Genomic DNA, 23,905 nt, shown 5'->3' with positions numbered 1-23,905 from the left:
CAGAACCATGCACACGTGTGAACAAGCACCAGTACCCAGACAGGAATGGTGCAAGATGAGTCCTAGGTAGCTTATTATGGTCCCTTCACAGGCTTTACATGGGTTACTGAGACCCTGACATCTTGAATATGGGAGATGTCTGAATTCCATAGTGGTAGCAGTTAAAGCTCCATTCTTAACTTGATAGGCTCTGTGGAAACAAGCTTCCAAACAAGTCATTGAGGGAGTTTCAATTGAAATAGGAAGATCCATCCTAAATGTGGCCAATGCCATCTCATAGGCTGGGGTCCCAACATGAAAAAAAAAAAAAGTAAAGACAAGTTGAGCACCAGCATTCATGTCTCTCTGCCTCCTGATACACACTGTGATTAGCTGCTTCGAATTTTTGCTACCTTGCCTTCCCTGTCATGATAGACTGTGCCTTAAAACTGTGAGCCAAAATGAACCTTCTTCCTTAAGTTGCTTTTGTTAAAGCAACAAACCGGATAACCAATACAGCTACAATCAATAGATCTAATAACTGAAAGCAGTACTTATTTATTGCTCTTCAGTATTTGGGGCCTGGAGTCTTTGCACAGCTTGTCTTGTCCTAAGCCCTGGCTCTTATCTGCCTGCCATCAAGTTCTTGACTGGGCTCTGCTCCTCTACAGCTCAGGGGCTTCTTCAACCCCACATAGTTGGTGACATGATTGGTTCACTATGTACTAACGTCCTCAGTTTCTCACTGGCTGTGCTCCTGAAGACTGCTGTTATTCCTGGCTTGTCATGAGTGAACAGGACAGTTGCAGTCCTAGAGATCAGAGCTAGCATCAAACCAAAGCATCAAACCAAAGTCGAATGATGTTGTCTGATGGTTTAACATCTAGCACACCTGGCTGGTACTTGTGTCTGGCATGCAGTGATATGATGACCTGTCTCTCTCCAGAAGCAGGCGCTCGGGGTAAACATGCTTTCTGAAGCCCTTGAGGATCTTTTCAAGCACCTAGTTAATGCTGCCTCTCCATCTGTTTTTCTGAGCACCAAACCCACGCAGGTCAAAGAAGCTCAGGTAAGCCCAGATCATAGGACAAAGGAGATTCTGAACTTGTGTTTCTAGTGCCTTCACTTTCCATGGTGGGGCTGACATTGCACAGGCAGATGTTGCCCATGGTATTAGAATATAGCCTCAAGGTCAGAGCTCCATAGTGGGAATGCTTGCCAGGCCACTCATTGCTGAAGTGATAGTCTTCCAGTTTGTACTTTTCCAGAAACACTGTCAGCTGGTGACAGGATTTGATGCTAAGTTCTAGGTGACTAGGGTCACATGAATACACGAAGCCATCTTTATCCTCCTTTGCTTATCGGGTGGTAGGCAAAGCTCAGCCAGCAGATAAGAACAGCAGGGGGTTATAGTCTTCACTCTCAGAGGCATAAGGCAGGGGGAGTCAGTCTTCCCAAAAAACACCATCAGTTATACATTCATGTAAGTAGGAGCAAGCCCAAGCTACTTCATCTTTTAGTAATCCTATTAATAGTGGATTCTTGGAGAGCAGAGGGTAACCAGAAATATAAAAATCTGAGACAGTTCACAAAATAGTTTTGTATTTTCAGAATCTATGGACTCAAAAACAAAATGCCCCTATGCTATCATATCTAATCACATTCTAAAATGAAATTGTCCTGTTTCATTAAGTGCCACACCCATGACAGCTCTCCAGAGAATTGAACACTTGAGCATGGAGATGAGAGAGATTTATGAAATATGTTATGATGTTGGGACTAATAAATACATGGTATGGTTCCAGCTCATGTCTGAAGCCTTGAACACCAGGAGAGTTTGGTCCAATTCCAGACTGGCCACAGGTTCAGAGCTCAAAGCCCAGGAGGACTAGTGTTTTCTGTTTGATTCTAAAAGCAGAAAAAGACTACTGCTCAGGCTGTCTGTCTGAAAGGAGGGATTCTTTCTCATTTGGGGATGGCTCAGACTTTTCTACTCAGGCTTTCAACTGATGGTATGAAGCCTACCCGACTAGTAATGGCCATCTACTTTATTCAGTCTATTTAAATGTTGGTCTCTTGGGCCATAGCTTAGTTGGAAGGGTCCTCATGTAGCATGCAGCATGCGTGAAATCCAGAATTCAATTTCTAAGACCATGTATCTTAGGCATGGTGGCATATTCCTCTAATACCAGCACTAAGGAGGCAGGGGCCAGAAAATCAGGAGTTCAAGGGCATCCTCCATTACAAAATGAGTCTGAGGCCAATTAAATCTCAGTGACACAATACCTTGTTTCAGAAAAAAAGCCTGTCCTGAACATTGATCCCACCCTCAACAGCCATCATAGAAACACTCAGAATAGTATTGACCGAGTACCTCAGTATTTATGGCCCAGAAGTAGAATCCTTATAGCTTAGTGGTTAAAGCACTTGCGTCAGTATGAAGACTGGAATTTGGATTTCTAGAACCCAAAGTAAATGTCTGGTGTGTATGGTAGTCTGCCTGTAATTTTAGTCTCTGAAGGCAGAGGCCAGGGGATCCTGAAGCAAGCTGACTGACTGGACTAGCAGTATTGGTGAGCTTTGTGTTCAAAGGAGAGATCCTGCCTCAATGACTAAGGTAGAGACTGATTAAGGATTACACCTGATCACAACCACAGGCTTTCATATACATAGAAATGTCCAGGTTTACACACATGTAAGCCCCCCACGCATGTAAATGCCGATACATACATGTCCACATACACATGAAGGAAAGAAAAAAATAGCCAAACATATACAACTGACAAAGTATCTCATCTCCAACCCATCCCAGTGCTTTAAGGAAGTTTATAGTCCTTGGCCATTGGTATTCTTCACTCACAGAAGGGAAGAACCTGGTTCATAGCAGTGTTTGCTGGGTGGTACCCATGAGTGTCTCTGAAAATGTTAGTAACCATGATCAAAGAAATGTCTCAAGTCCAGTCAGAACCCAGGATAGCTCCTGTGTGGCTTTCACTGTCCAGAGTCCAGCACCTCTCAGAAAACCGTCTGAGGTCTTAGGTTCTTGTGCTAAATTTAAGAGCCCCTGTGAGCACTGCCAGTGCCTGATGCCCTTCTGAGAATGAAATAAGACTGCACTTGCCTCTGTCCCCTTGCTTGTACAATAACAGGGGTTCCTAGCTGTTCTTCCTGTGACTGGAGGCAGGACGTGATCACAGGCTGATGTCCATTTATACCTAGATGTTGTCCTGTCCAGCACAATAGCCTGAAGACCAACTCACTATCTGAAGTACCTCTCCTGGGTCTGAGCATGGATCCATGTGCTGGCTAGTCTTTACTGCCCTGGAAAGCAGACCACAAGCAGACTTTGAACAGAGTCATCACTATTTGCAGGTTCTTCATTTGGGATAGAAGAGGTTCTCTGTAGAGGCAAGAGAATCTTTCCATGAGATAGTGTCAATTCTAAGATGACCCTGGAGGCCAGGTGCCCTGTTCTGATGTCCCTGAAGACACTGTTGTCCCTGAAGATACTGTCCCACATAGAAGCCAGGACCCCTGGCAAACCTCTCACATCCTCACAGCTGTTGCCATGTTTTTTCCCCTCACAGATTCTACAGTGCCCTTCCTCCACTGCTCAGGAACCCTGCCCTCCCAAACCTCCAAGGGCTCATGAACTAAAATTGCAGGTGAAGAACATTAGAGTTTCCCTGCTAAACCCCCCTGGTGCTTCAGGTGGGTGCTGCCAGGGCCTCTGGGGCTGCCCACACTGTGGGAGGGATCTCCCTTGACTGGGAATGGTGAATTCTCATGTGGCAACCTGGTTGGGTCTACAGTGTGATCCCTGCCTTCCTTGGCAGAAATATAGTGAAAAACTTGGTCTTTGGCTAATGGGCTTGGGGTCCAAAGGCCACAAGCTGTAACCTCCTGAGCACAGTGAGCAGTTGTGGCTGGTGGTGGCCAATCATGAATACCCAGAAAGTTTGTGGAAAGGATTCTAAATGTCCCAGATTCAGAGAAAGGGCAGTTGAAACAGTAACAATGTGAGTAACAGAATCTGGTCACTATACAGGACATATGTGCCATGAAGCATCATACTGCACCTCACAAATATGCAGCTAAACTCATCAGCATGTACATGAAGGCTTAGGGAAAGCAATGTCGTGGTGGCTCTGTCCTTTTTCAGCCTGACAGATACTAGTCTCATTTTTCTTTTTTAAGCTGATCCAATAAATTCGTGTTGAGCATCCCTGAGCCTCTGAGCAGTGTAGCTTATGCTCTCCTAGAAAGTGGGTTGTGTGAGTGGCTTATAGGGGCTCTGTGCCTCTGGTGCTGCTAATAGGAGGAGGAAGGCAGCTGAGGAGTCATGGTTTTCCCCAGGATTCCCAGTGATCACTGAGGCCCCCTGTGAGAATGGAAGTGAGATTCTGGTCGTTGTTTAAGAACACTAGGAGTTCTGGTCACTGTTTGCAAAGGTTCTTCCACTTTACAAGGCATAGAGAGGCTTCATTTGAATTGAGTCTCTACAAAGATGGCTGTAGCTGATGTTTTTGCAGCAAGTGCTTGCATATTGCCTTTCATAACCTGGATCACCTAGTGGCTGAGTGGGTCCCCTGGACTACCAGGTAGTGGTCCCATTTTGGGGTGCACATGCTATGAAACCAGATCCCATTCCCTAGCCATACTAAGATGCCCATAGCTGGAAATGGATCTGAGTCTTTCCTTGAGGAGTGACTGTGAAAGTTACCCTACCTGAAACATGGTAAGGAGTCAAGCATTGTGGTCAAGTTACTGACCACAGAGGACTTGAGGACTGATGCTCTAGAGGAAACAATTTCTCAGAGCAGGAACAGCTATGAAATGTCAAAGTGCCTATTCCAAGTACCCGCAAAGGATTGTGGGATAGATGAGGAAAGAAAACACCTGCTTGTTGTAAGTGGGATACGGGTTGTCTGTGAGGTGCAGCCACAGTTTAAGCTCAATATTGACCATCGTTTGGGTAGGCTGTTAGTCTAGTCTAAAGAGGAGCCAAGCCTCAGCACATAGCGTGTTGCTTCTGGGTGAGGCTCCAGGATTGATGAATTGATGAAGAAGTAGGACACTAGGGCCAGTCCAGGGCTGTTACCACCAAGTTGTTGCCCCAGCATTGAGAGTGTGTAAATGGGAAATGACAGAAAGGTTTCTTGGGTGAGATTTTTTTTCAGTTAATTTATTACTCTTTCTTGTGTGGGTAAGCAAAGTGTTAATGTAATTAAAAAATAAAAGCCAAATACAACCTTGCTTCATCTGATCACAGGCCTTAGCCATGTGTGCGTGGCTCAGCTGAACGATCCGGAACAGAGATTCATCAGCACCCTAGTGAGAAACACTACTGACCTCAGTTGGGAAGAGGAATTCACCTTGTGAGTACAGCCTGCATCCTCAGAGGCCTGCTGGTGGCAGCTAGGTCTGTTCAAGATGGACAGATCCTGGAGTCATTGTATAGCACTGTTTACACTAAGAAAATGTAAAAGAAATGAAAACAAGTTGTCCTGTTCTGAAAGATAGTCAGCTCCATGTCAAACACAGACTTCCTTTTAAAGGCAGCTCCAGGGATCACCCTTCTTTCTCTTTCTCTATTGTTCAGGGACTGTTCAGGGATTCCCTGTTTCCCTTAGCATCCAGCCACACAGAGCAGAAAGAAGCCTCTAACTGATGCCAACCTCTGGTGGATAAAATAGAAAGGGGGCATGAAAACCATTTATAAATAACAGTATAAAGATCCTAAGTAAAAAGTCATCACATGGGATCCAATGATGCATTAAAATAAATCTATTTGAGAGCTGTGGCTCTGGTCAAGAGCATTGGCTGTTCTTGCGGACCTAGGTTTAGTTCCCAGAACCCGTTATTCCAGGGGATCTGATACCTTCTTCTGGCCTCTGCAAGAACCAAGCGTACATGTGGTATACATACATGTAGGCAAAACATGGACACATGTAAAATAAAGTGTTTATATAGCCATTCTGTTAAAAATAAATCCAAGATGGGTGTGGTAGAGCATGCCATTAATCCCAGTACTTGGGAGGCAGAGGTAGAGGCAGGCAGATCTCTGAGTTTAAGGTTATCCTCATTTACATAGTGAGTTGCAGGACAGTCAGAGCTATCTAGAGACTGTCTCAAAAAACAAACAAATAAATCCACTTGAGTTTGCACCAGAAACGTAAAGCTGGCTTAATATAAGAAAATTCATTAATAACTTCCACTGTGCCAGCAAGTCATAGGAGAAAGTAAACTGCCTGTCTTCACACCTGCCCCAAAGAGAGTCGGTAGTGTTTAATACTGGGTCCTAGTTTTGAAAACACTTAGCTAGGAGAAATTCATGAACACATTTGTAAGAGGAGTTTAAAGATCTCACCATGAGTGATCGGTCATAGCGGCAGACCACTGGCGTCAGGATGGGGTGATCTTGATCTAGACAAACTGATTAGCGCACTTAGAAAAGACAAAGAAACGACAGAAATGATGGGTGGATCCTGGAAAGGGAGCCGGAGGAACAGTCCGGTGGGTAAAGACTTGCTGCCAAACTTGACAGCAGTTCCCAGGATTCCAATTTTCAGGACCCACTTTTCGGAGAGAACCAACTGTAGTGAGTTATCCTCTGACCTCCAACTGTGTGAGGATGTTAATCTCCATTTGTTTACTGGAAAGGACTCTATCTGTAAGGACTATCTATTACAGTCTATCTGTAAGGACTTGGATGGGTAAGTTTTATAAGGCCGAGGCAGCAGAGTACTAGACACCTGTAAAAAGTGCAGTTGTTATTCAGTCTGTGATATCTCCAGGGAATCACCTAAAGCTGTTAAAGGTGATGGTGGATATAGCATTGACGAATGGGTCTTAAGCAAAAGATAGGAAAGAGGGAGGTTTGTTGGAATTCTGTGTTTTATACTCAATTATACACAGTCGTGCTTTATAAATGGTAGCAGTGGCATGTGACATTCAATTTTAAGTTCATAAAAATTAACCAAATGAACTCAGGGTCTCAGTCTGTACTGCCCACCTGTCATGTGCTACATGGCTGGTGTATTAGCTCTAATATACTTCTTATCACCAAAGGGTGTTCCATGGGTCCCCGCTGAAAGGCCAACCCTTGGTTGAATCGGTGGCTATTTCTGAACTGTCAGACTGCCTGCAGTGTGTTTTTAATGACTGACAACCATGTGTCTTTAGTATAATATATATACTATATATATATATATATATATATATATACACACACACACACACACACACACACACACATACATGGCAGGGTGTGTGGAGTGGGAAACTCAACCCTACAGCATGGAGCTTTGGATGGCTCACATGGGTTTGTTCTTTTTGCAGTGAACTGAACGCCAAATCCAAGGAGCTGGTCCTGCAGATCTCACAGGATGGGTGCTCCTCAGAAGGTGGGTGGTGAATATGTAGAGAAGTGTTCCAGACGAGCACTCTGGTCTAGGCTCTGGAATGGGGAGGGGAGAAACCTGTGAAGGAGGCGGCCTCCTCCTCTGAACCACAGGTCTCCCAACTGAATGTTTGGTACAAAGTTAAGAATCAACAGTGTCATTCCTTTGGGGGTCATGCTTGTCTGGTTTTTAAACATTTTCCTTAATCATTATGTGTGTGAATATGTTGCCTGTCAAATATGCCTGTGCACTGTGTGCATGTAGTGCTTACAGAGGCCACAAGAGGGTGCCAAATCTTTCAGGACCAGATGGTTGTGAGCTTCTGTGTCAGGCTGGGAACTGAACCTGGGTCTTCTAGAAGAGTAGCCAGCATGCTTAGCACCTAATCATCTCCCCAGTCTCTACTGTTAAACTCCAGAATCTTTCTCCAATAATTTTTAAATTAGAGGAGCAATTTCAAACCATTCTACTCTTAACAGACTTCCATATATATATATATATATATATATATATATATATATATATATNTATATATATATATATATATATAGTTTTGTTTTTCGAGACAGGGTTTCTCTGTATAACCCTGGCTGTCTTAGAACTCACTCTGTAGGCCAGGCTAGCTTTGAGCTCAGAAATCCGCATGCCTCTGCCTCCCAAGTGCTAGGATTAAAGGCATGCACTACCACTGCCTGGTGCTTCAATTTTTTAAAATTAAAAAAAAAAAAAAAGTAACAAGCCAGGTAGTGGTGGTTTACTCCTTTAATCCCAGCATTTGGGAGGCAGAAGCAGGTGTGTATCTATGACTTTGAGGCCAGCCTTGTCTACAGATGGAGTCCAGAACAGCCAGGGATACACAGAGAAACCCTGTCTCAAACAAACAATACACTTTCCCATCATAGCTATTGTTAGCCCTAGCAGCGCCTGTCCTAATGTCCCTCTCTATAAGTTTCAGCTGATGTTTCCTTACAGAATAAGTCCCTTGGCTGAATTTAAAATGAACACACGAGGGCTGGAGAGATGGCTCAGTAGTTAGGAGCACTGACTGCTCTTTTAGCAACTACATGGTGGCTCTGTAATGGGATCCGATGCCCTTTTCTGGTGTCTGAAGATGACTACAGTGTATTCATATAAAGTGAACAAATCTTTAAATATATATATATACACACACACACACACACACACAAACACACACACACATGATTCAGACAGAGGAAATCAACAGTCTAGGGTAAAGTCACCAACATAATCATGGATCTATGTTTGTTAGATTTTTTTGTTTTTACATTCTTTTGTGGTGTGTCTGTGTAGGTTCGAGGACAGCTTGCAGAAGTTGATTCTCTTTCTATCTTGGGGGGGGGGTCATGGAAATCAAGTGTAATTTGTCAGGCTTGGTGACAGGTGCCTTTACCTGATGAACCATCTTGCTGGTCCTTAAATTATTTTTTTCTTTCATTTTGTGGTGCTGGGCTTCAAGCATGTTAGATAAAGTGTTGTACCACTGAGTTACACTCTCAGACCTCTTGGATGTTAAAATCCACACAAACATTAAAATTGGGAAGGTAGAGACCATTGGCCTATCCAGCTGTACCATTGAGTCTCTTGGTGAGTCTTCTGAAGGGAAGTTGGAAGGCAAGAGTTTGAGCAGATGTTCATGTCCTAGTTACTGTTAAGAGTTCTGTTCTAGCCTTTTGGAATTATCTGTCTTTAGATGCCTGGGGAGGTGATAAGAAAAACTCGATCTTCCTTGAGTGGTTATATAGGACACCCTGCATCAGGCTACCTTTAACTTCTCATTCCTCCCAGTCCCTGCTCCTGGTGGCCCACTCTCCTCTATTCCAAGGCAGCCGGGTATAGTCTGTGAAACTGCAGCTTTACAGAAGCCATGTAGAGTATGCCCATGCAGCCTGTGTTTAAATTCTCATTCTGAATATTTGCCCTGTTGCTCATAATCTTTGTGTGATTAGTCATTACACCCCTATCTGTCTCCCTCTTCCTCCTTTCTCACCCTCTTTCTCCTTACTTATTCTTGCTTCTCACATACAGGGCACACATTCTATAGCAGGTCACTGTCATCATGCCTTGACCCCTCCATCCTTGCCCAGGACATTTAGTAGTCACACCACTACCACCACCACCACCTCCACCACCACCACACACATCTGTTTTCCAGTTTCTGTCAGTGGTTCAAGGATGGTTGGTGCAGTTCTACACCCTGTGTGCTTTGGATATTGCCTTTGGCAGGCCTGGCATGTAGCCCCATTCCCTCTGGAATGCCCACAACCTCTTTATGTTTGGTGATACTAACACTGTGTAGTGAACCTAACGGAACACTCCTCAGGGTGTGTGACTGGAAACATCACCATTGTTCTTTCTTGTCTTCCACTCTAGGTCTGTTGGGGATAGCAACCATTCACCTGGATCTATTTAGGAAGCAGCCTAATGGCCCACAGACCTTCAGACTGATCAGTGGGACAGAGCCTGACAGCTTGGTGTTGGGCTCAGTCACCGCAGAGGTATGGTGGCATGTTCTCTGATGCTACAGCCCAGTCTCCTGCCTGCCAGGACTCACTGTTGTCTCCATATGACATGCTGAGCTTACCCACGATGTCCTGTTCTCACCATGGGCTTCAGGCTCAGGTGGACACATCTTGCCAGGACTGGCTTAAGGTGGCTTAAGCTGGCTACTGTAGGAGATGACCTTTCCCAGTGTCATCTCAGCTAACCCAGCTGCCCTCCTTTTAACTTGGGTCTAAGTCAGTCCAGGTTGATTTAAAAAGAAAAAGTAATATGGGTGAAGAAACTAAAGTAGAGGTTATTGGGGGTGGGGGGAGTGTACTGCAGCCAAGTCAGCCTGTTGTTACTGTCTGCAGAGTACATATTTGCAGGTCTACAGCTGTAGTTTGCACCAACCAGTCTGAAAATATTCAGGGAAAAACAAACAAATAAAAATCATCCAAACTACATCAAACTGAACAAGTATATACCTTTTTCCTCTTACCATAATTCCTTGAGCAGTACAGAAAAATAGCTATTCCCTTGCATTTTTGTTGTATTTGGTTTGAGAGGTCATCTAGAGGTCATTACTATACCAGGAAAGGACATGGGTATTCTGTGACACCATGTTCTGTGTGTGGGTGGTGGCCTAGAGAGCGTGGGAAGCAGTTGTCCGTGGAATCTCCTCTGTGTTTCATAATGAATGTCTGTCTTTGCCATAGTTTTCTTACGTAGAACCTGGGGAGCTGAAATCCTGGCCAGCTCCTCCCCCTGTTTCTGCTGCAAAGATAGAAAAGGACCGTACGGTGATGCCATGTGGGACTGTGGTCACCACTGTCACTGCTGTGAAGACCAAACCTCGGTTTGACACTGGGAGGGCAACTCCACTGAACTCAGGTGAGACCAGAGTACATTCTCATTGCAGGAGATCCACAGGCTCCCAGCCTCTGGGGTGGGTGTGGGTGGGGCTCGCCCTGCAACACTGAGCATCGTGGGATTCAGTGTCAAGGCTTAGCAAAGAAGTCTGGTGGCCTGGAAAAAGAGGGGGGAGGGGAGGGAAGGAGAGATGGGGGTGGAGAGAGGGAGAGATGGGGGTGGAGAGAGGGAGAGGGAGTTGAGAGAGACACACACACAGATGAGAGAGACAGAGACAGAGAGAGAGAGAGAGAGAGAGAGAGAGAGAGAGAGAGAGAGAGAGAGAGAATGTTATGAGACAGAGATGAGGTTCTCCCAGCCACATGGAACTCAGAACTCCATTATACTCATGATTATTACAAGACTAATACAGGTAACTGAATGTATGTTAAACACCACTGATAAAGAGGCATGGTGTGGGCTGAAGATGTGGCTCAGCTGGGCAGTATTCATCTAGTATAGAGGAAGCCCTGGATTGGATCCCAGAATTGTATCAAGTAGACATAGTGGCACACATTTGTAATCCCAGAACTGAGGAAATGGAGGTAGAAGGATCAGGAGTTCAAGTCATTCTTGCCTAACATGAAATATTATCCAACCTGGGATGTATGATGCTGTGTCTCAAAAAAACAAACAAACAAACAAAAAAAGCTTTGGATTTTTTGTTTTTTGTTTTGTTTTTTAAATGAAGCCAGCACAAACCTTTCTTTTGCATTGTAGCTAGCCCCTGGGTGGTCAAAAGAAAAATACATTATTATACCTTCCCAAAGTAGCTCCCATGGCACAAGTCATGGACCCACAATTCACATGAGAACTCTAGTTTTATTAAAATGTCTCTGAATTTTTGCTCAAATCTAGACCCCCAGCCCCACTTTTGCCAACGCAGTGGAAGAGCCGAATGTGTGAGTCTAAAAGCCCAGCTACAGCCAGTAATAACTGCAGGGCCTCAAGGTGCACTAGAGGCTTCCCCTAGCTTTCTAGAATCTTCTGTTGAAAATTTGCATGCCCTTGCTGATGGAGTCTTGTTCTTGCAGAGTCCCCTGTGAGGACACCCGTCACAGTGAAGGTCATTGAGAAGGACATCTCTGTCCAGGCCATTTCTTGCCACAGTGCCCCCGTCAGTAAGACATTCTCCTCTTCAGACACGGGTAAGATATCTGTGTACTTCTGAGCTTTAGGAGTGAGGGTTTCCTTCTCCCCTACCTGCTCGGGCATCTTTGGTTTGGTAGCAAATAGAAAATGAAAAAAACTGGGAATGTCAGGTAAAGGGAGACTGAGGACATAGCTGGGCCCCTTGGTAACTTTATGAAAGCTATCTTACCATTTGGCGTGTGGATGATGTCAGAGCCATTGGGTGAGCGACACTGGGGACAGCATGGCCTGGATGCTGTGCTTTCTCCACACTGTCCACACAAGCATTTGAGAGTCGTTTTCTGAGCTCTCTGGGTAATTTTTTAAAGTTATTTTTACAAAGCTGCAATCAATCAGTTGACAGAAACAGCTTCATGGTGGGAAAGCTTATTTTGGCTCCAGTTTCAGTCCCTCATGGGGTTGGGGGGGAGGCACGACTGTGTAAACACATAAGGAGCCAGGATCATATCAGACCAGGAAGTAAAGAGATTCTAAACCCAGGGCTATCCCCTTCAAAGCCTGTCCCTAGTGTCAGATGTCTGCCAGCTAGGCTCCACCTTCTAAAGGTTCCACAGCCTCCCAAAATAGTGCCATTGGCTGGGGAACAAGTGTTCATAACATGAGCCTATCTAAGCCATAGTATTGCATCCTGGCTCCAAAGGTTCATAGTCATCTTATAATGCAAAATACAATTAGTTTAAGAGTCCCCATAAACCTAATAGTTCCAACACTGTTCAAGGATCTGAGTATAGCGTTTTGTTTTTGAGATTCAGGGATGTCACTTAGTTGTGAGCCCCTGTAAAACCAAAAGGAGAGTTAGATATTTCCAGACTACAAGGGTACAGAGTAATTGTGCCCATTCAGAATGGAGAAATGAGGGAATGGGAGGAAATTTTAGACCAGAGGGAAACTGAACTGTATCAGGGCACTGAATGCTGTAGTCCTGTGTTTGGCATTTAATGCATGTGGTGGAAATGGAGTACCAATAGACACAGACAATTCCACTCCTGCACATTTGCCATTTGCAACCCATGTGGCCTGTCTCTTGGGCTAACTCCACTTATTACCTACAGCTTTCCTTGGGACATGTCTTATAGTCCTGGCATTGCCAACATTCTGGGGTCTCTACTGCAGCTTAGGCTTCATCCTCAGAGATTCTGCCCAATGAGATGCTCCCCACAGGAAACCTGAAATGAATAGTACTTGGCCCTACACACTTTCCTTAATTTAGGTGCAACCCTGTATGATCCCATAACACCTGTTTACTGCATGCTTGAAAACCTAGCACTAAGTGGACAACCCTACGTTTCACTGATCACTTGATAGGTAGCTAGGCCTTCCTAGTATCATGACCACGGTGACTTCTAAGTGCCTAGATGAGTGAACCTGTGACACATTTCTCTATGAAGCCCCATTCAAGTATCTTTCGAATGAATACATAGTTTTATATGCTGGAGGCATCAGGTCTCACCAATTCCTGAAATATCCTGAGAGCATCCTACATCCTAGTACACACTATTTGACTTCTTCCTAAATGGTGCTTAAATAACCATGGCCACACCTGTTTGAGATACTTTTCTTTCCTAACCAAACACTTCACTTTTCATGTCTTTCTGCTCTAATTTCTATTCTTACACCCCACTGTAAGCCTGGCTAAAGCAGCCAGTAGTAACCATGCCATGGCCTGAATGCTGCACTATGAATTCGCTTCTTTTAGTCCTAGAACATAAGTAAACTATAGGCAAATTCTGTGCCAAAATGTAACACAGATAGTTTCTAATCCTGTTCCCAGTGGAGTCCTTGTTCCCATTCCAAACTCACTGTTTCTCTCAGCACTCAGGTCTTCCATACAACCACAGGAATAAGTCTAAGGGCTAATTACAGTAGTCTAGAACCTTTCTTCCTTTTCAAAAATATTTTAATGTTTTGATTCAGTGTATTTTGATCATATCCGTGATCACAACTCCCCAGTCCCCATCTTCTCAGACCTCCCCCAACACAAACCCTCCCACCTCATGTCTCATTCTGTTTTGTTTTGTTTTTTTAATAAACTGAGTCCCTACATGTATGAGGGGCCATCCACCAGAGCATGGTTAACCTACCAATGACTACAATCCTTCCTGCCTCGAGCAGTAACCCAGTAGCCCTTCCGCTATGAACAGAGCGATGAACCCGCTCATGCATGTGGAATGTTGCCTGGCTTGATCTTGTGCAAGTAATCACTCCTGCTGTGCTTCCTGAGTACCAAGGCCGTTTCATATCCAGAGCACAGCAGTTTACAGCCCTCTTTCCTGGCCTCTAGCTTTTTCCTCCTCTGCTTCCAGAGTGTTCCCTGAGCCTTGGGGAGATCGTTTATTCTCAGAAAATTTTCTTTTATGAGTCTCTGCATTGACCATTGCCAAAGGAGGCTTCTCTGACAAAAGTTGAGGTTGACACTAATTTGAATGAGAACAAATATTTTTGCCTCTATCCATTTAGCAAAGCAACAGTAGACAGTTCCTCCTAATCTGGGCTTTTGACCAAGTTTATAGGATCAGGAGTCAATTCCTTCCTGTGCAGCTGACTTCAAATCCAAAAGGCAGAAGGTTACCCCGTAGTAGTCATGCCACTATTGCACTAGTCATACATCTTGCCTGTCAGGTCAGTACAGAAGAATGCAGAGTTTCTGCTGTGTAAGCCCACTGATTCTTTTTCTCCCCCAGCTGCCTGCATAGCACCTTCTAGCAGGGAGGAGGTTTTCAGGTCAGTTCCAGCTTTCTCTATGTTCTAACTGAAAGTGTGTTGTGTCTTCAACAGTAGGTCTTACCTTCTAGTTTCGGTGAGCCACAAGAGCAATGGCAATAGCCTGTGTCATTTTGTGAGCCTCCAGGGCTTCTTCAGGGGTTTTTCTAGTTCACATATCCAAATTCTTCCACCATTCCTTCCACAAGTCAGTTCCAAAGGCCCAAACCACATAGGTTTCACAGAAGCAACAACCCACTTTTGTACCAATTTTTCTGGATTAATAATTTTGTATATTCTGTACCACTATGACAAAGGGATCTGGCAGAAACATTAAAAGGGAGAAAAGGATTGTTGTAGCTCACTTTTTAAAGAGTAAGTGCATAGTAGCCAGAGTTTGTGACAGAGCCTGCTCACATCATGGCTAACCAGGAAGCAGAGAGGAAGTTCAAGGTTCCATCCCCAAATGTATTATAGCCTCCAGAGTAGCACCACCATCTCAGAAGGCCCCCTAAATACTGGCCTCTCAGAGACATTTCACATTCAAGCTGTGACAGTTCCAATTCTGTATTTTTGTATCTTCCTGTCTAGACGTCAGTGTGAGGACCTGAGCTTAATCTGTAGTACCCACCTAAAAAGCAAGGAGTGGCTGAACAAGCACTCCTTTAAGCCCAGCTCTGGGGCCAAGTGTGTAACTGTAGAAACCATCCCCTGTGACCTATGGCCCTGGCTGATGCCCTGCTCTTAAAACAGCTTTATTATCCTGGTTCCTTCATTTGCTTCTGCAGTTCTGGGAATCAAACACAAAGCCTTGTGCATGCTATGCAAGTGCTGTATCATTGAGCTACATCCTGAATCCCTTTTTGTCATGTTTCATTTTACCTTAGCAGAATAATATAAGCTATAAGTACAAGCTCTCTGGAGGAGAGACCCCTCTCCACCTAGCCACCTACCCAATGGCCTGGCATCTTGTCAAGTGGAGATCTTTTTTTTAAAGAAAGAAAAGAAAAAAGAACTCACCTGATGGAGCTAGGGATGAGCAAATGACAAAACACGCAGGCTCCGTCAGCAGTACTTAATACATTTATGACACAGGAAGGGCCAGCTCTTAATAGCTTTATTGGCTTCCTTGGATTCATGTTCTGTGTCAGCCACTTCTGGAGGGAGGAGGAGTTATGTGCCTTTGTGAGGTCCAAATTTTCCCAATGTTTAAAACTTTCTTTTCTTCTCTCTCTTCTTCTCTCTCTCTCTCTCTCTCTCTCTCTCTCTCTCTCTCTCTCTCTCTCTCTCTCTCTGTATGTGTATGAGAGAGAAAGAGAGAGAGAGTAAGAATGAATGAATGAATGTGAGGGTCAGAGGACAGCCCACAGGAATCTGTTCTCTCCTTTCCCCACTGGGTCCAAGGGATCAAACTAAGGTTAGATCATTAGACATAGTGCCTTTTCTTCCACCCTGCTCCCGAGTCAGGGTTTCTCTGTGTAGCACTGGCTGCCCTGGAACTCACTTTGTAGACCAGGCTGGCCTCGAACTCAGAAAACTGTCTGCCTCTGCCTCCCGAGTGCTGGGATTAAAGGCGTGTGCCACCACTGCCTGGCCATAGTGCCTTTACTTCCTGTACCGTATCCTCTTGCCCACAATTTATTAATTTTTGTCTGCTGACCTTTGCCATTTTACATAGCCCTCTTAAAGTTTTACCAGAACCAGGCCTTGCCTGTTCATTTACAGGTGGCTCCTAGCTGCTTCTACTTTATGGTGAGATGAGTTGAAAAAACCTCAACCCCTTATTTTCTCCCTCCTTCCAAATGCTTGCCAACCACTGCTTGTAGACTGTTTCTGCCCCCGTGCTATGGGGGTTCGCTTGGAGCTTGTGAGGTTTTCTACTGAACTCGGTGCTACTTTCCTTCTGGCAGAACTGTTGGTGCTGAATGGCTCAGACCCTGTGGCTGAAGTCGCCATTCGGCAGCTCAGCGAGTCCTCGAAGCTGAAACTCAAGTCCCCACGGAAGAAAAGCACCATCATAATTTCAGGGATCTCCAAGGTAGGTGAGGGAAGCAGCAGGAGGTGGGAGTCTGTCAGCATATTATCTCAGTTCCCCATTCATCCAGAAGGTCCCCTCTGCAGAGCCCAGTTCCTTCCCAAGAGAGAGTTGGTTACCTCTGGGGCCACAGGAGTCCTTTGTCTTGCTGATACAGGAAGGTAGCAGCTGCCTGCTGGGTGATGCTCTGAGGCTTGAGAGCTTGGCGAGTCATTTCTAGAATGACGACTAAGATAGAAATAAAAGCACATGTAAGACCCCTGTGGTGAAGTCTCCGCCTAGTTGCCTCCCAGGGTTACTTTTTCTGTGAGATTACTCATTTCTAAAACATTTAAATATTTTGCAAAAAAAATATGTGTATTCCTTTCTGTTATCTGATAGAAATAAAGGTTATTCTACAAAATGTTCCAGTTCAGTTCCCCTGTTCTTCTACTCTGTGGTATCTTCATGGAGCATAAGGTGGGAGTGAACTGCCTCTGATGGCAGCCGTGCCATTGGGCTGCAGAACAGGCTAGATCTTCAGTTTAAGGGGTCATGCAAAAAAAAAAAAAAAAAATCCTGGTTCTTTCTAGACATTTCCAAATAGGCAGATGGAGAGAGAACTGCAGTGAGTGACAGAGTAGGTAGCTGTGGTCATGATTAGAGAGGATAGATTGGATCTTACAAGGTCATCAAGAGGGTGGTGAGGAGAGCATGCTGGAAGTCACCCTCGCTGTTGCTGACAGGGGCCAATAGTGAGTCACCATAGCTGGTGGTGCTACACTGTGTGGGTAGCCTGGGCCCAGGACTCCAAGAGAAGCTCATTGGTGTTCTTAAACACCAAGGCGGGGGATGTCTCTTCTTAGTCTGGCTTCTTCAGCCACTGGAGTGGGAGAGGCAGGTCTCTGGTGCCAGCAAGGCCAAATAGTAGAAGCTCTTATTCAGTCTGGGTTTGATAAATGAGCAAGAGGAGGATAACCATGGCTGTCTGCTCTCTACCTTCTGGCTTTGCTTCGGAACTATCAGCTAATCCTCACATTTAATATCTGTAGGCCACTCTGATTAGTAATTTGATTGGCATAGTTGTATTAGTATCATCAGGCACTTCTGTAAGCTGGTTCATCTTCAACTGTCACTTAGCCAACACCAAACCCTCCCTCCCTCTCTCCCTCCCATGCACTCTTGTTATATCCCTGGGATGGCTTTTCGTTTGCCCTCAACCTCTGTTGTACATCTCCCCTGACAGACCTCACTATCTCAGGACCACAATGCTGCCCTCATGTTGGACTACGCAGCTTCTATGGACAGCACCAACCAGGGGGATGCCACGTCTGCTTTGTGCCATACAGAGGCCACTGAAGCCTCTGCCACCACCCCACCTGAAGAAAATGAGCCAGCCCAGACCCTACCTGCCCTCAAGCCTAGAGAGAATGATCTAGATTCCTGGGACCTGGAGAAGGAGTCTCCAGTAGCATCATGGAGCGGTCCAGCCTTGCAGGAGCCTGACGGGGATGAACTATCCGAGAGCTCCCTGAGTACTTCAGAGCTAGGAGCTATGAAGAAACATAAAGGTACCTATTTCCAAGCCTCTAGCTTCTCACTTGGGCTCCCCTCTCTGTGTCCTCCTATGCTGGCCTCCCTCCCTTTTGTCCTCTATGAGGCTGTCCCAGTCTCATCCCCCCCATCCCAGTCTGTTCAGCTACTGAGAGTTGGAAAGAAGGTGGGAAGCTTGCATGTGAGTAGCTGGGGCTTCATCTCTGCACCTGGGGGCCACTGTGTTTTCATGACTCCAACCACCCTCCCTGTCCGCTTCTCTCCAGCTGGAAGCAGAGCTATCCAAGGCTTTAGAGTGTCATCAGGATGCCATAGTGGCCAGGAGCAGAACAGAGTGAACAGAGGTTGGCAGCTCACCTTATTTGCCTAAGTCTCTTCCTCCAGCTAGAACCAAACCAGACCCCACCACATGGAGTCAGCAGGATCTATAAGGAAAGAGACTCCTAGAATAACTACCCACTGTCATGATGTATGTAGTTATAAAGGCATTCATTAGCACACTCAGTCCTTTCTCATGAACAATGGGCCCTTATTTAAGAATTATACATTTCTTGAGGGTGTACACTTGGTCCCAGACCTTTGTCTCATAGTCACTTTTCGCAACTGCTCCAGGACTTAGAAACTTCACATTCACTGAGTGTGAAGACTTGGGGACCATAACCTACTATCCACATCCTTGCAAGATGAGGGCTGAAAGAGGCCCCTGCATTAATCCAGGAGCTGTGGTGGGACTCAATATCCACTTCTAGTTCTGCCTTCTATCTGGGGCTCCAAGGCCCACTTCTCTCCATCAAGTTCTTAGGACCCCCTTGGAATGCACTGGACAAGAAGCTTAGCCATGCTAGGGGTTAGGAATGCTGGCTGCCTACTTTTGTTAGGAATATGTGGGGTTTCCTGCTGGATATTTTGCCTCAAGGAGGACATAGGTAATGTCTACAGACAGCTGTGGTTTTACAACCAGGAGATGGGGTACTATTGGCCCCGAATGGGTAGATGCCACAGGTGCCACACTCCTTAGGGACATAGCATAGACACCACCACACAGCAGAGCACAAGTCCCAGGTGCTGAGGTTGAGAACCCACCCTCGGTGCTCCACCTCTTCTCTGCTCATCTCTTAGCCGTCGATGGGTAGCTGCTTCCCTGTGACTTGTGCCAGTACCAAGTGGAGAAAGATAGGGGAGGAATTGCACATCAAAAGAGGAAAGAAAGAGGTTGTTCCTGGGGGAAGATTTTAGATCATCCAGGTTACTTCCTACAGCCTGTCCTTGGGGACCTTCAGCTGAACCCTGTGTCCTCTCTTGGTGTGAGCTGTGGCCCAGGATGTCAGGTAGACTGTCTACTGGCCACCCTATATACATACTCTAGCCAGGTCTTTGTCCTGAGGGTCAAAGAGGGTCAAAGGAGCCTCTGGGAGGTTGCTGGGAAAGTCAGCAGGGAGGAACAGGGGACACTGGAGGATATCCTGTGTTTCACTTCATTTTGAGTCAGTGGTCTATATCCTCATGTCCCTAAAGAATCCAAACCTCCTCTTGTGCTCTCCAGAGTTTCTCAGAGTTGCCAAGCCTACCGCCCCAGTACATCCATCCAGTGCCGCTTTGCTTTCTTCCAGCCTTTCCTGCTCCCACTTGCTCTCATCTCCTTTGGGGCCCCTCCTTGCTGAGCATCTTCCATCCTTCTTCCCTCACTGGCCAGACAGATGAATGCCTCTTAGGAATCAGGTTCTGGCCCATCCTCTAGGGGCTGGAAATAGCCTCTGTGCATGTGAGCTTCCCCACAGACCCAGGATACTGGGGAAAGTGCAAACATGTTTGGCTGGTATGTGTGTTTCACTCCTGGCTACTCTGGAAGCAGAGGTTGAACCTGCCCTTGGGTCCTTAGAGTGCCTTGACTTAGTTTTCTGAAAGGTAGTATTTGGCAATGTCTTAAAAAGTATTTTGTGGGACCTAGGCATGGTAGCGCATGCCTTTAATCCCACCACTTGGGAGGCAGAAGCAGAAGAATCTCTGACTTCAAGGCTAGCCTGGTCTACATAGTGAGTTCTAGCCCAGCCAGAACTACATGGTGAAAGATTGTTTAGAATATGAATGTGTGTATATATACATATAGATATATACATATATAGATATAGATATATTCCCTAGCCCCATATATATAATATATGAATAGGTACACACACACACACACACACATATTTAAGATTCTGCCAGCTAACCTCCCAAGATAAGTACAAAACTTCTAGAAACCACAAGATGAAACTAGCTAGTTGGTGAGCTGCAGATTTAATGGAACATTTTGTCAAAAAACAATGGTGGGGAATAATGGAGGAGGATACCACACATTGACCTCTGACCTCCACACAGATATACAGATGAGTACACTTGCACATACACCACACACACACACACACACACACACACACACACACACACACACACACACACACACACACACACACACACACACACACACACACACACACACACTTAGTTTTCATCCTGCACTTTCTAGAAGCTTTGTATTTAGCTTGAGAGATTGGCAGAATCTTAAATAGGTCTAAGCTGACTTGTCAAACCATTTTCATTTTATGCCAGTTTTTTTTTTTCCCCAAAACTGGTGCTACAGGGAATGGCTTGATGGGATTTAGTTTTATTTGTTTTGTATTTATTTATTTTATGTATATAGGTGTTTTGTCTGCATGTATATTTAGGTATTACTTACATGCTTGTAGAGGTGAGAAGAGAGTCTTCCATCTCCTGGAATTGGAGTTAAGGTAGTTGTAAGCTACCCTGTGGGTGCTGAAAAAGAACCCAGGTCCTCTGGAAGGGAACAGAGGTTAAGCCAGTGCTCTTAATCTTTTTGCCATCTCTCCAGCCTCCAGGATTTGGTTTTAAATTAAGGTAGACATACATGACTTGCAAACCATCTTCTCCTCCTGGTATACTGAGAAGAATGTTGGAGGCTTCAAGAAAGTCCATCTAACTGGAATTCTCCAAGACTTTTGCTGACTGGAAATTTACATATTATTATACTTCAGCCAAAACGGAAAATAGATTCCCCGAAGTTCAGAGTTATTTTAAATTCAAAAAGCAGGAGTGGGGATGTAGCTCAGTGGTAGAATGCTTTATATAGCATGCATGAGGCCCTGGGTTTGTTCCCAGTACTTGAAAAAGAAAACAATACTGCCGTAGCTGTGTGACAATAAGCCCATTGGAACTGTGCACATAGGTCTGGGGCAAATCTTAACCCTGTGTTCATCACAAATGCCCTAAGAGAAATTTGATAAAAAACTGGAAAGAAACATTGCCAAATATCTTGCATGGCAATTTTGCATTTTTGCATGTGTGTATATATGCATAAGTATATGCTCATGTGTGCATGAGTATATGTGTATATATGTGAATACTTGAAAGAACATTTGTGTATGTGAGAGCATGTATGTGTATATGCACATCTGTTCTCTAATGCATATGCATTACATGTATGTACAAAGTGTGAGCATGAATGTGCACTTATGTGAGTGTGTGGTATAAGTATGTGTATGTATATAAGTGTGAACATGTATGTGTATGAGCCTCTGCTTATATGTGCATATTTGTACATGTTTACACACGTGAGCATGTATGTGCATGAATCTGTGCTTATGTGTGCATGTGTACAAGTGTGAGCATGTGTTTATGAGTCTGAAGTCGTGTGTATGTGTGCATGCACATGTGTGCAAGTGTGTGAGCATGTGTGTACACAGGTATATGATACAGTGATTCCAGACTCTGACTTTCACTCTGACTCTGCTCTTGCGTGCTTTTCTTTTTTCCTCTCAACATCTCTGCATTTCGTGTTCGTTCCCTTTAACTTAAGAGGATCACTATGCCAACCAGAATTAATTACCTACACAGTAAGTTATTTCTTTGTCTTGCTTTTTTTTTTTAAGTTCTGCTTAATTGACTATGTGGAGCATGCCTAGTAGAGTTAAGGCTGTCCCTGCCTTTCTCCTTGCTCAGTGGCTTGACCTTTCCTTTGCTGATTTTCTGTGTTCCTAGCTTCTAGGTAGATTGTCACCTTCATCAACCATCAGACAGGAGTCTTCCTCTGTCCTCTGATGGAACAAAGCCACCTTGCTGTGATGGCTTAAGCTAGGTATCATCTGGGCAGCCTGACGGGGATAAGGAGCCAGGAAGGGATCCCTTCATTGGTTTCCTGTCCCTCCTATATTCATATTCATATTCTGTCTGAGGTTTCGTTTGAAATATCAGGCTGTGTTTGGGCATCAGAGCACATATTTTCAGGTTGCTAGGACCACTGTCTTCCTACTTGCAGATTTTTTTTTTTTTAAAGATTTATTTGTTATATGTAAGTACACTGTAGCTGTTTTCAGACACACCAGAAGAGGGCATCAGATCTCATTGCGGACTACTTGCAGATTTTAATACAGATTTTTCCATAGCCATTTATAGCTGTCCCTCTACAGAAATAAACAGGATAAATTTAGAAATGTGACAGCAGAGTTAGAATTTAGAATAATTCTCAAATTCCTCCTATTCATGTTCCAGTCTTCTTGGGGTGTTTTTAAAGGGAACTAAAACCAGGGAGAGAGTTTTCCCTGCTGTCGGTTCCCATTTAAAAAGTAAGTGATTTGCCTCAGATTTCTTGTAGCTTCAAATGAACATTTGAGAACACGGTATATGAAAATCAAACCAGGGCAGTCAGTGCTGGTGTCTCCTTAAATGCTGATTTATATGCTAGTCATACTCTATGAGAGCCAGTGTGATATTTTGGCATACAGACACTCACATAAAGATGAGTCAGGAGAGTTTTCTTCACTATAAGACTTTATGCATGGAGCGCCCCCTGCTTCTGTGTGTTCATAGGACTCACTGTGAACTGTGGTTATCTGCTATGCTAGAGAGCTGCAAATTTTCTCCCTATGAGTGACCTCCCTCTCTCTCTAACCCTCAGCCTCTAGAAGACTCTACCCACTGTCTTCTGAGCCAAGTTTCCTCTCTACTTTGTGGCTGTGCCTCTCTCTTGATTGCTGTGTATGTCTCTGGCCGTGGTTCTTCCAGAATTATTTGCCCAGTGGTAATTGTGGTAGACATCTTAGTTTGTGACTAGGGGTACAGTTCTGTGGTTCTATGGTAGAGGGTTTACTTGGTACCCTTCAGAGTGAATTGGATACCCAGCACCACAAGACAGAGACAGCTCTCTCTCTCTCTCTCTCTCTCTCTCTCTCTCTCTCTCTCACACACACACACACACACACACACACACACACAGCAGGGATCATTTATCTGAGTCTCTCCTCACAGGTGCAGTTTAGCTGCCAATGTCAAGGTGAATTTTCCTCATTGGAATATCTCATCCTCCCCACATCCTGGTATCCCTCTTTGGAGATAGAATTCTTCTGCAATCTTACCAAAAACCATGCCAGTGCCTTGCTTTATCCTCTGTCTGCATGCTTTTCCCTGAGACCATGAGGCACCCTTTGCTCCAGGCACCTAGTGGTTCCTTCTCAAGGGTAATATCATTGACATTCAAAGTCAGACTTTCCTTAGCAACACCAAAGAGCTAGACATAGGAACATTGGTTTCAGGGTCCAATCACCCTGGACTTACACATATGTCACTGTGTGACCTGAGTAGTCACTTCTCCAACTCTGATGTCCTCAATTTTCAGCAAGTCCCGCACCCCCAACTC

The 23,905-nt window shown here is 44.9% G+C and overlaps 1 protein-coding gene across 3 annotated transcripts in view; it reads left to right on the top strand.

Moving 5' to 3' along the window:
- The window catches only part of C2cd2 (C2 calcium dependent domain containing 2), a 70,007-nt gene that overhangs the window by 41,371 nt on the left and 4,731 nt on the right, over positions 1-23,905 (top strand). For 2 of the 3 annotated variants that reach the window (XM_021185347.2, XM_021185344.2), the window contains exons 5-13: positions 926-1,048; positions 3,567-3,690; positions 5,252-5,357; positions 7,321-7,385; positions 9,774-9,898; positions 10,601-10,775; positions 11,828-11,941; positions 16,556-16,683; positions 17,906-18,230. In XM_021185347.2, the coding sequence (XP_021041006.1) occupies positions 926-1,048; positions 3,567-3,690; positions 5,252-5,357; positions 7,321-7,385; positions 9,774-9,898; positions 10,601-10,775; positions 11,828-11,941; positions 16,556-16,683; positions 17,906-18,230 (1,285 nt within the window). The remainder of the gene's footprint in view (positions 1-925; positions 1,049-3,566; positions 3,691-5,251; positions 5,358-7,320; positions 7,386-9,773; positions 9,899-10,600; positions 10,776-11,827; positions 11,942-16,555; positions 16,684-17,905; positions 18,231-23,905) is intronic. The other variant, XM_021185345.2, reaches the window with a different exon arrangement.

Source organism: Mus caroli, chromosome 16 (assembly GCF_900094665.2).
Source record: "Mus caroli chromosome 16, CAROLI_EIJ_v1.1, whole genome shotgun sequence".
Classification (NCBI taxonomy): Eukaryota; Metazoa; Chordata; class Mammalia; order Rodentia; family Muridae; genus Mus; species Mus caroli.
This window is presented reverse-complemented; position numbering and strand designations above follow the sequence as displayed.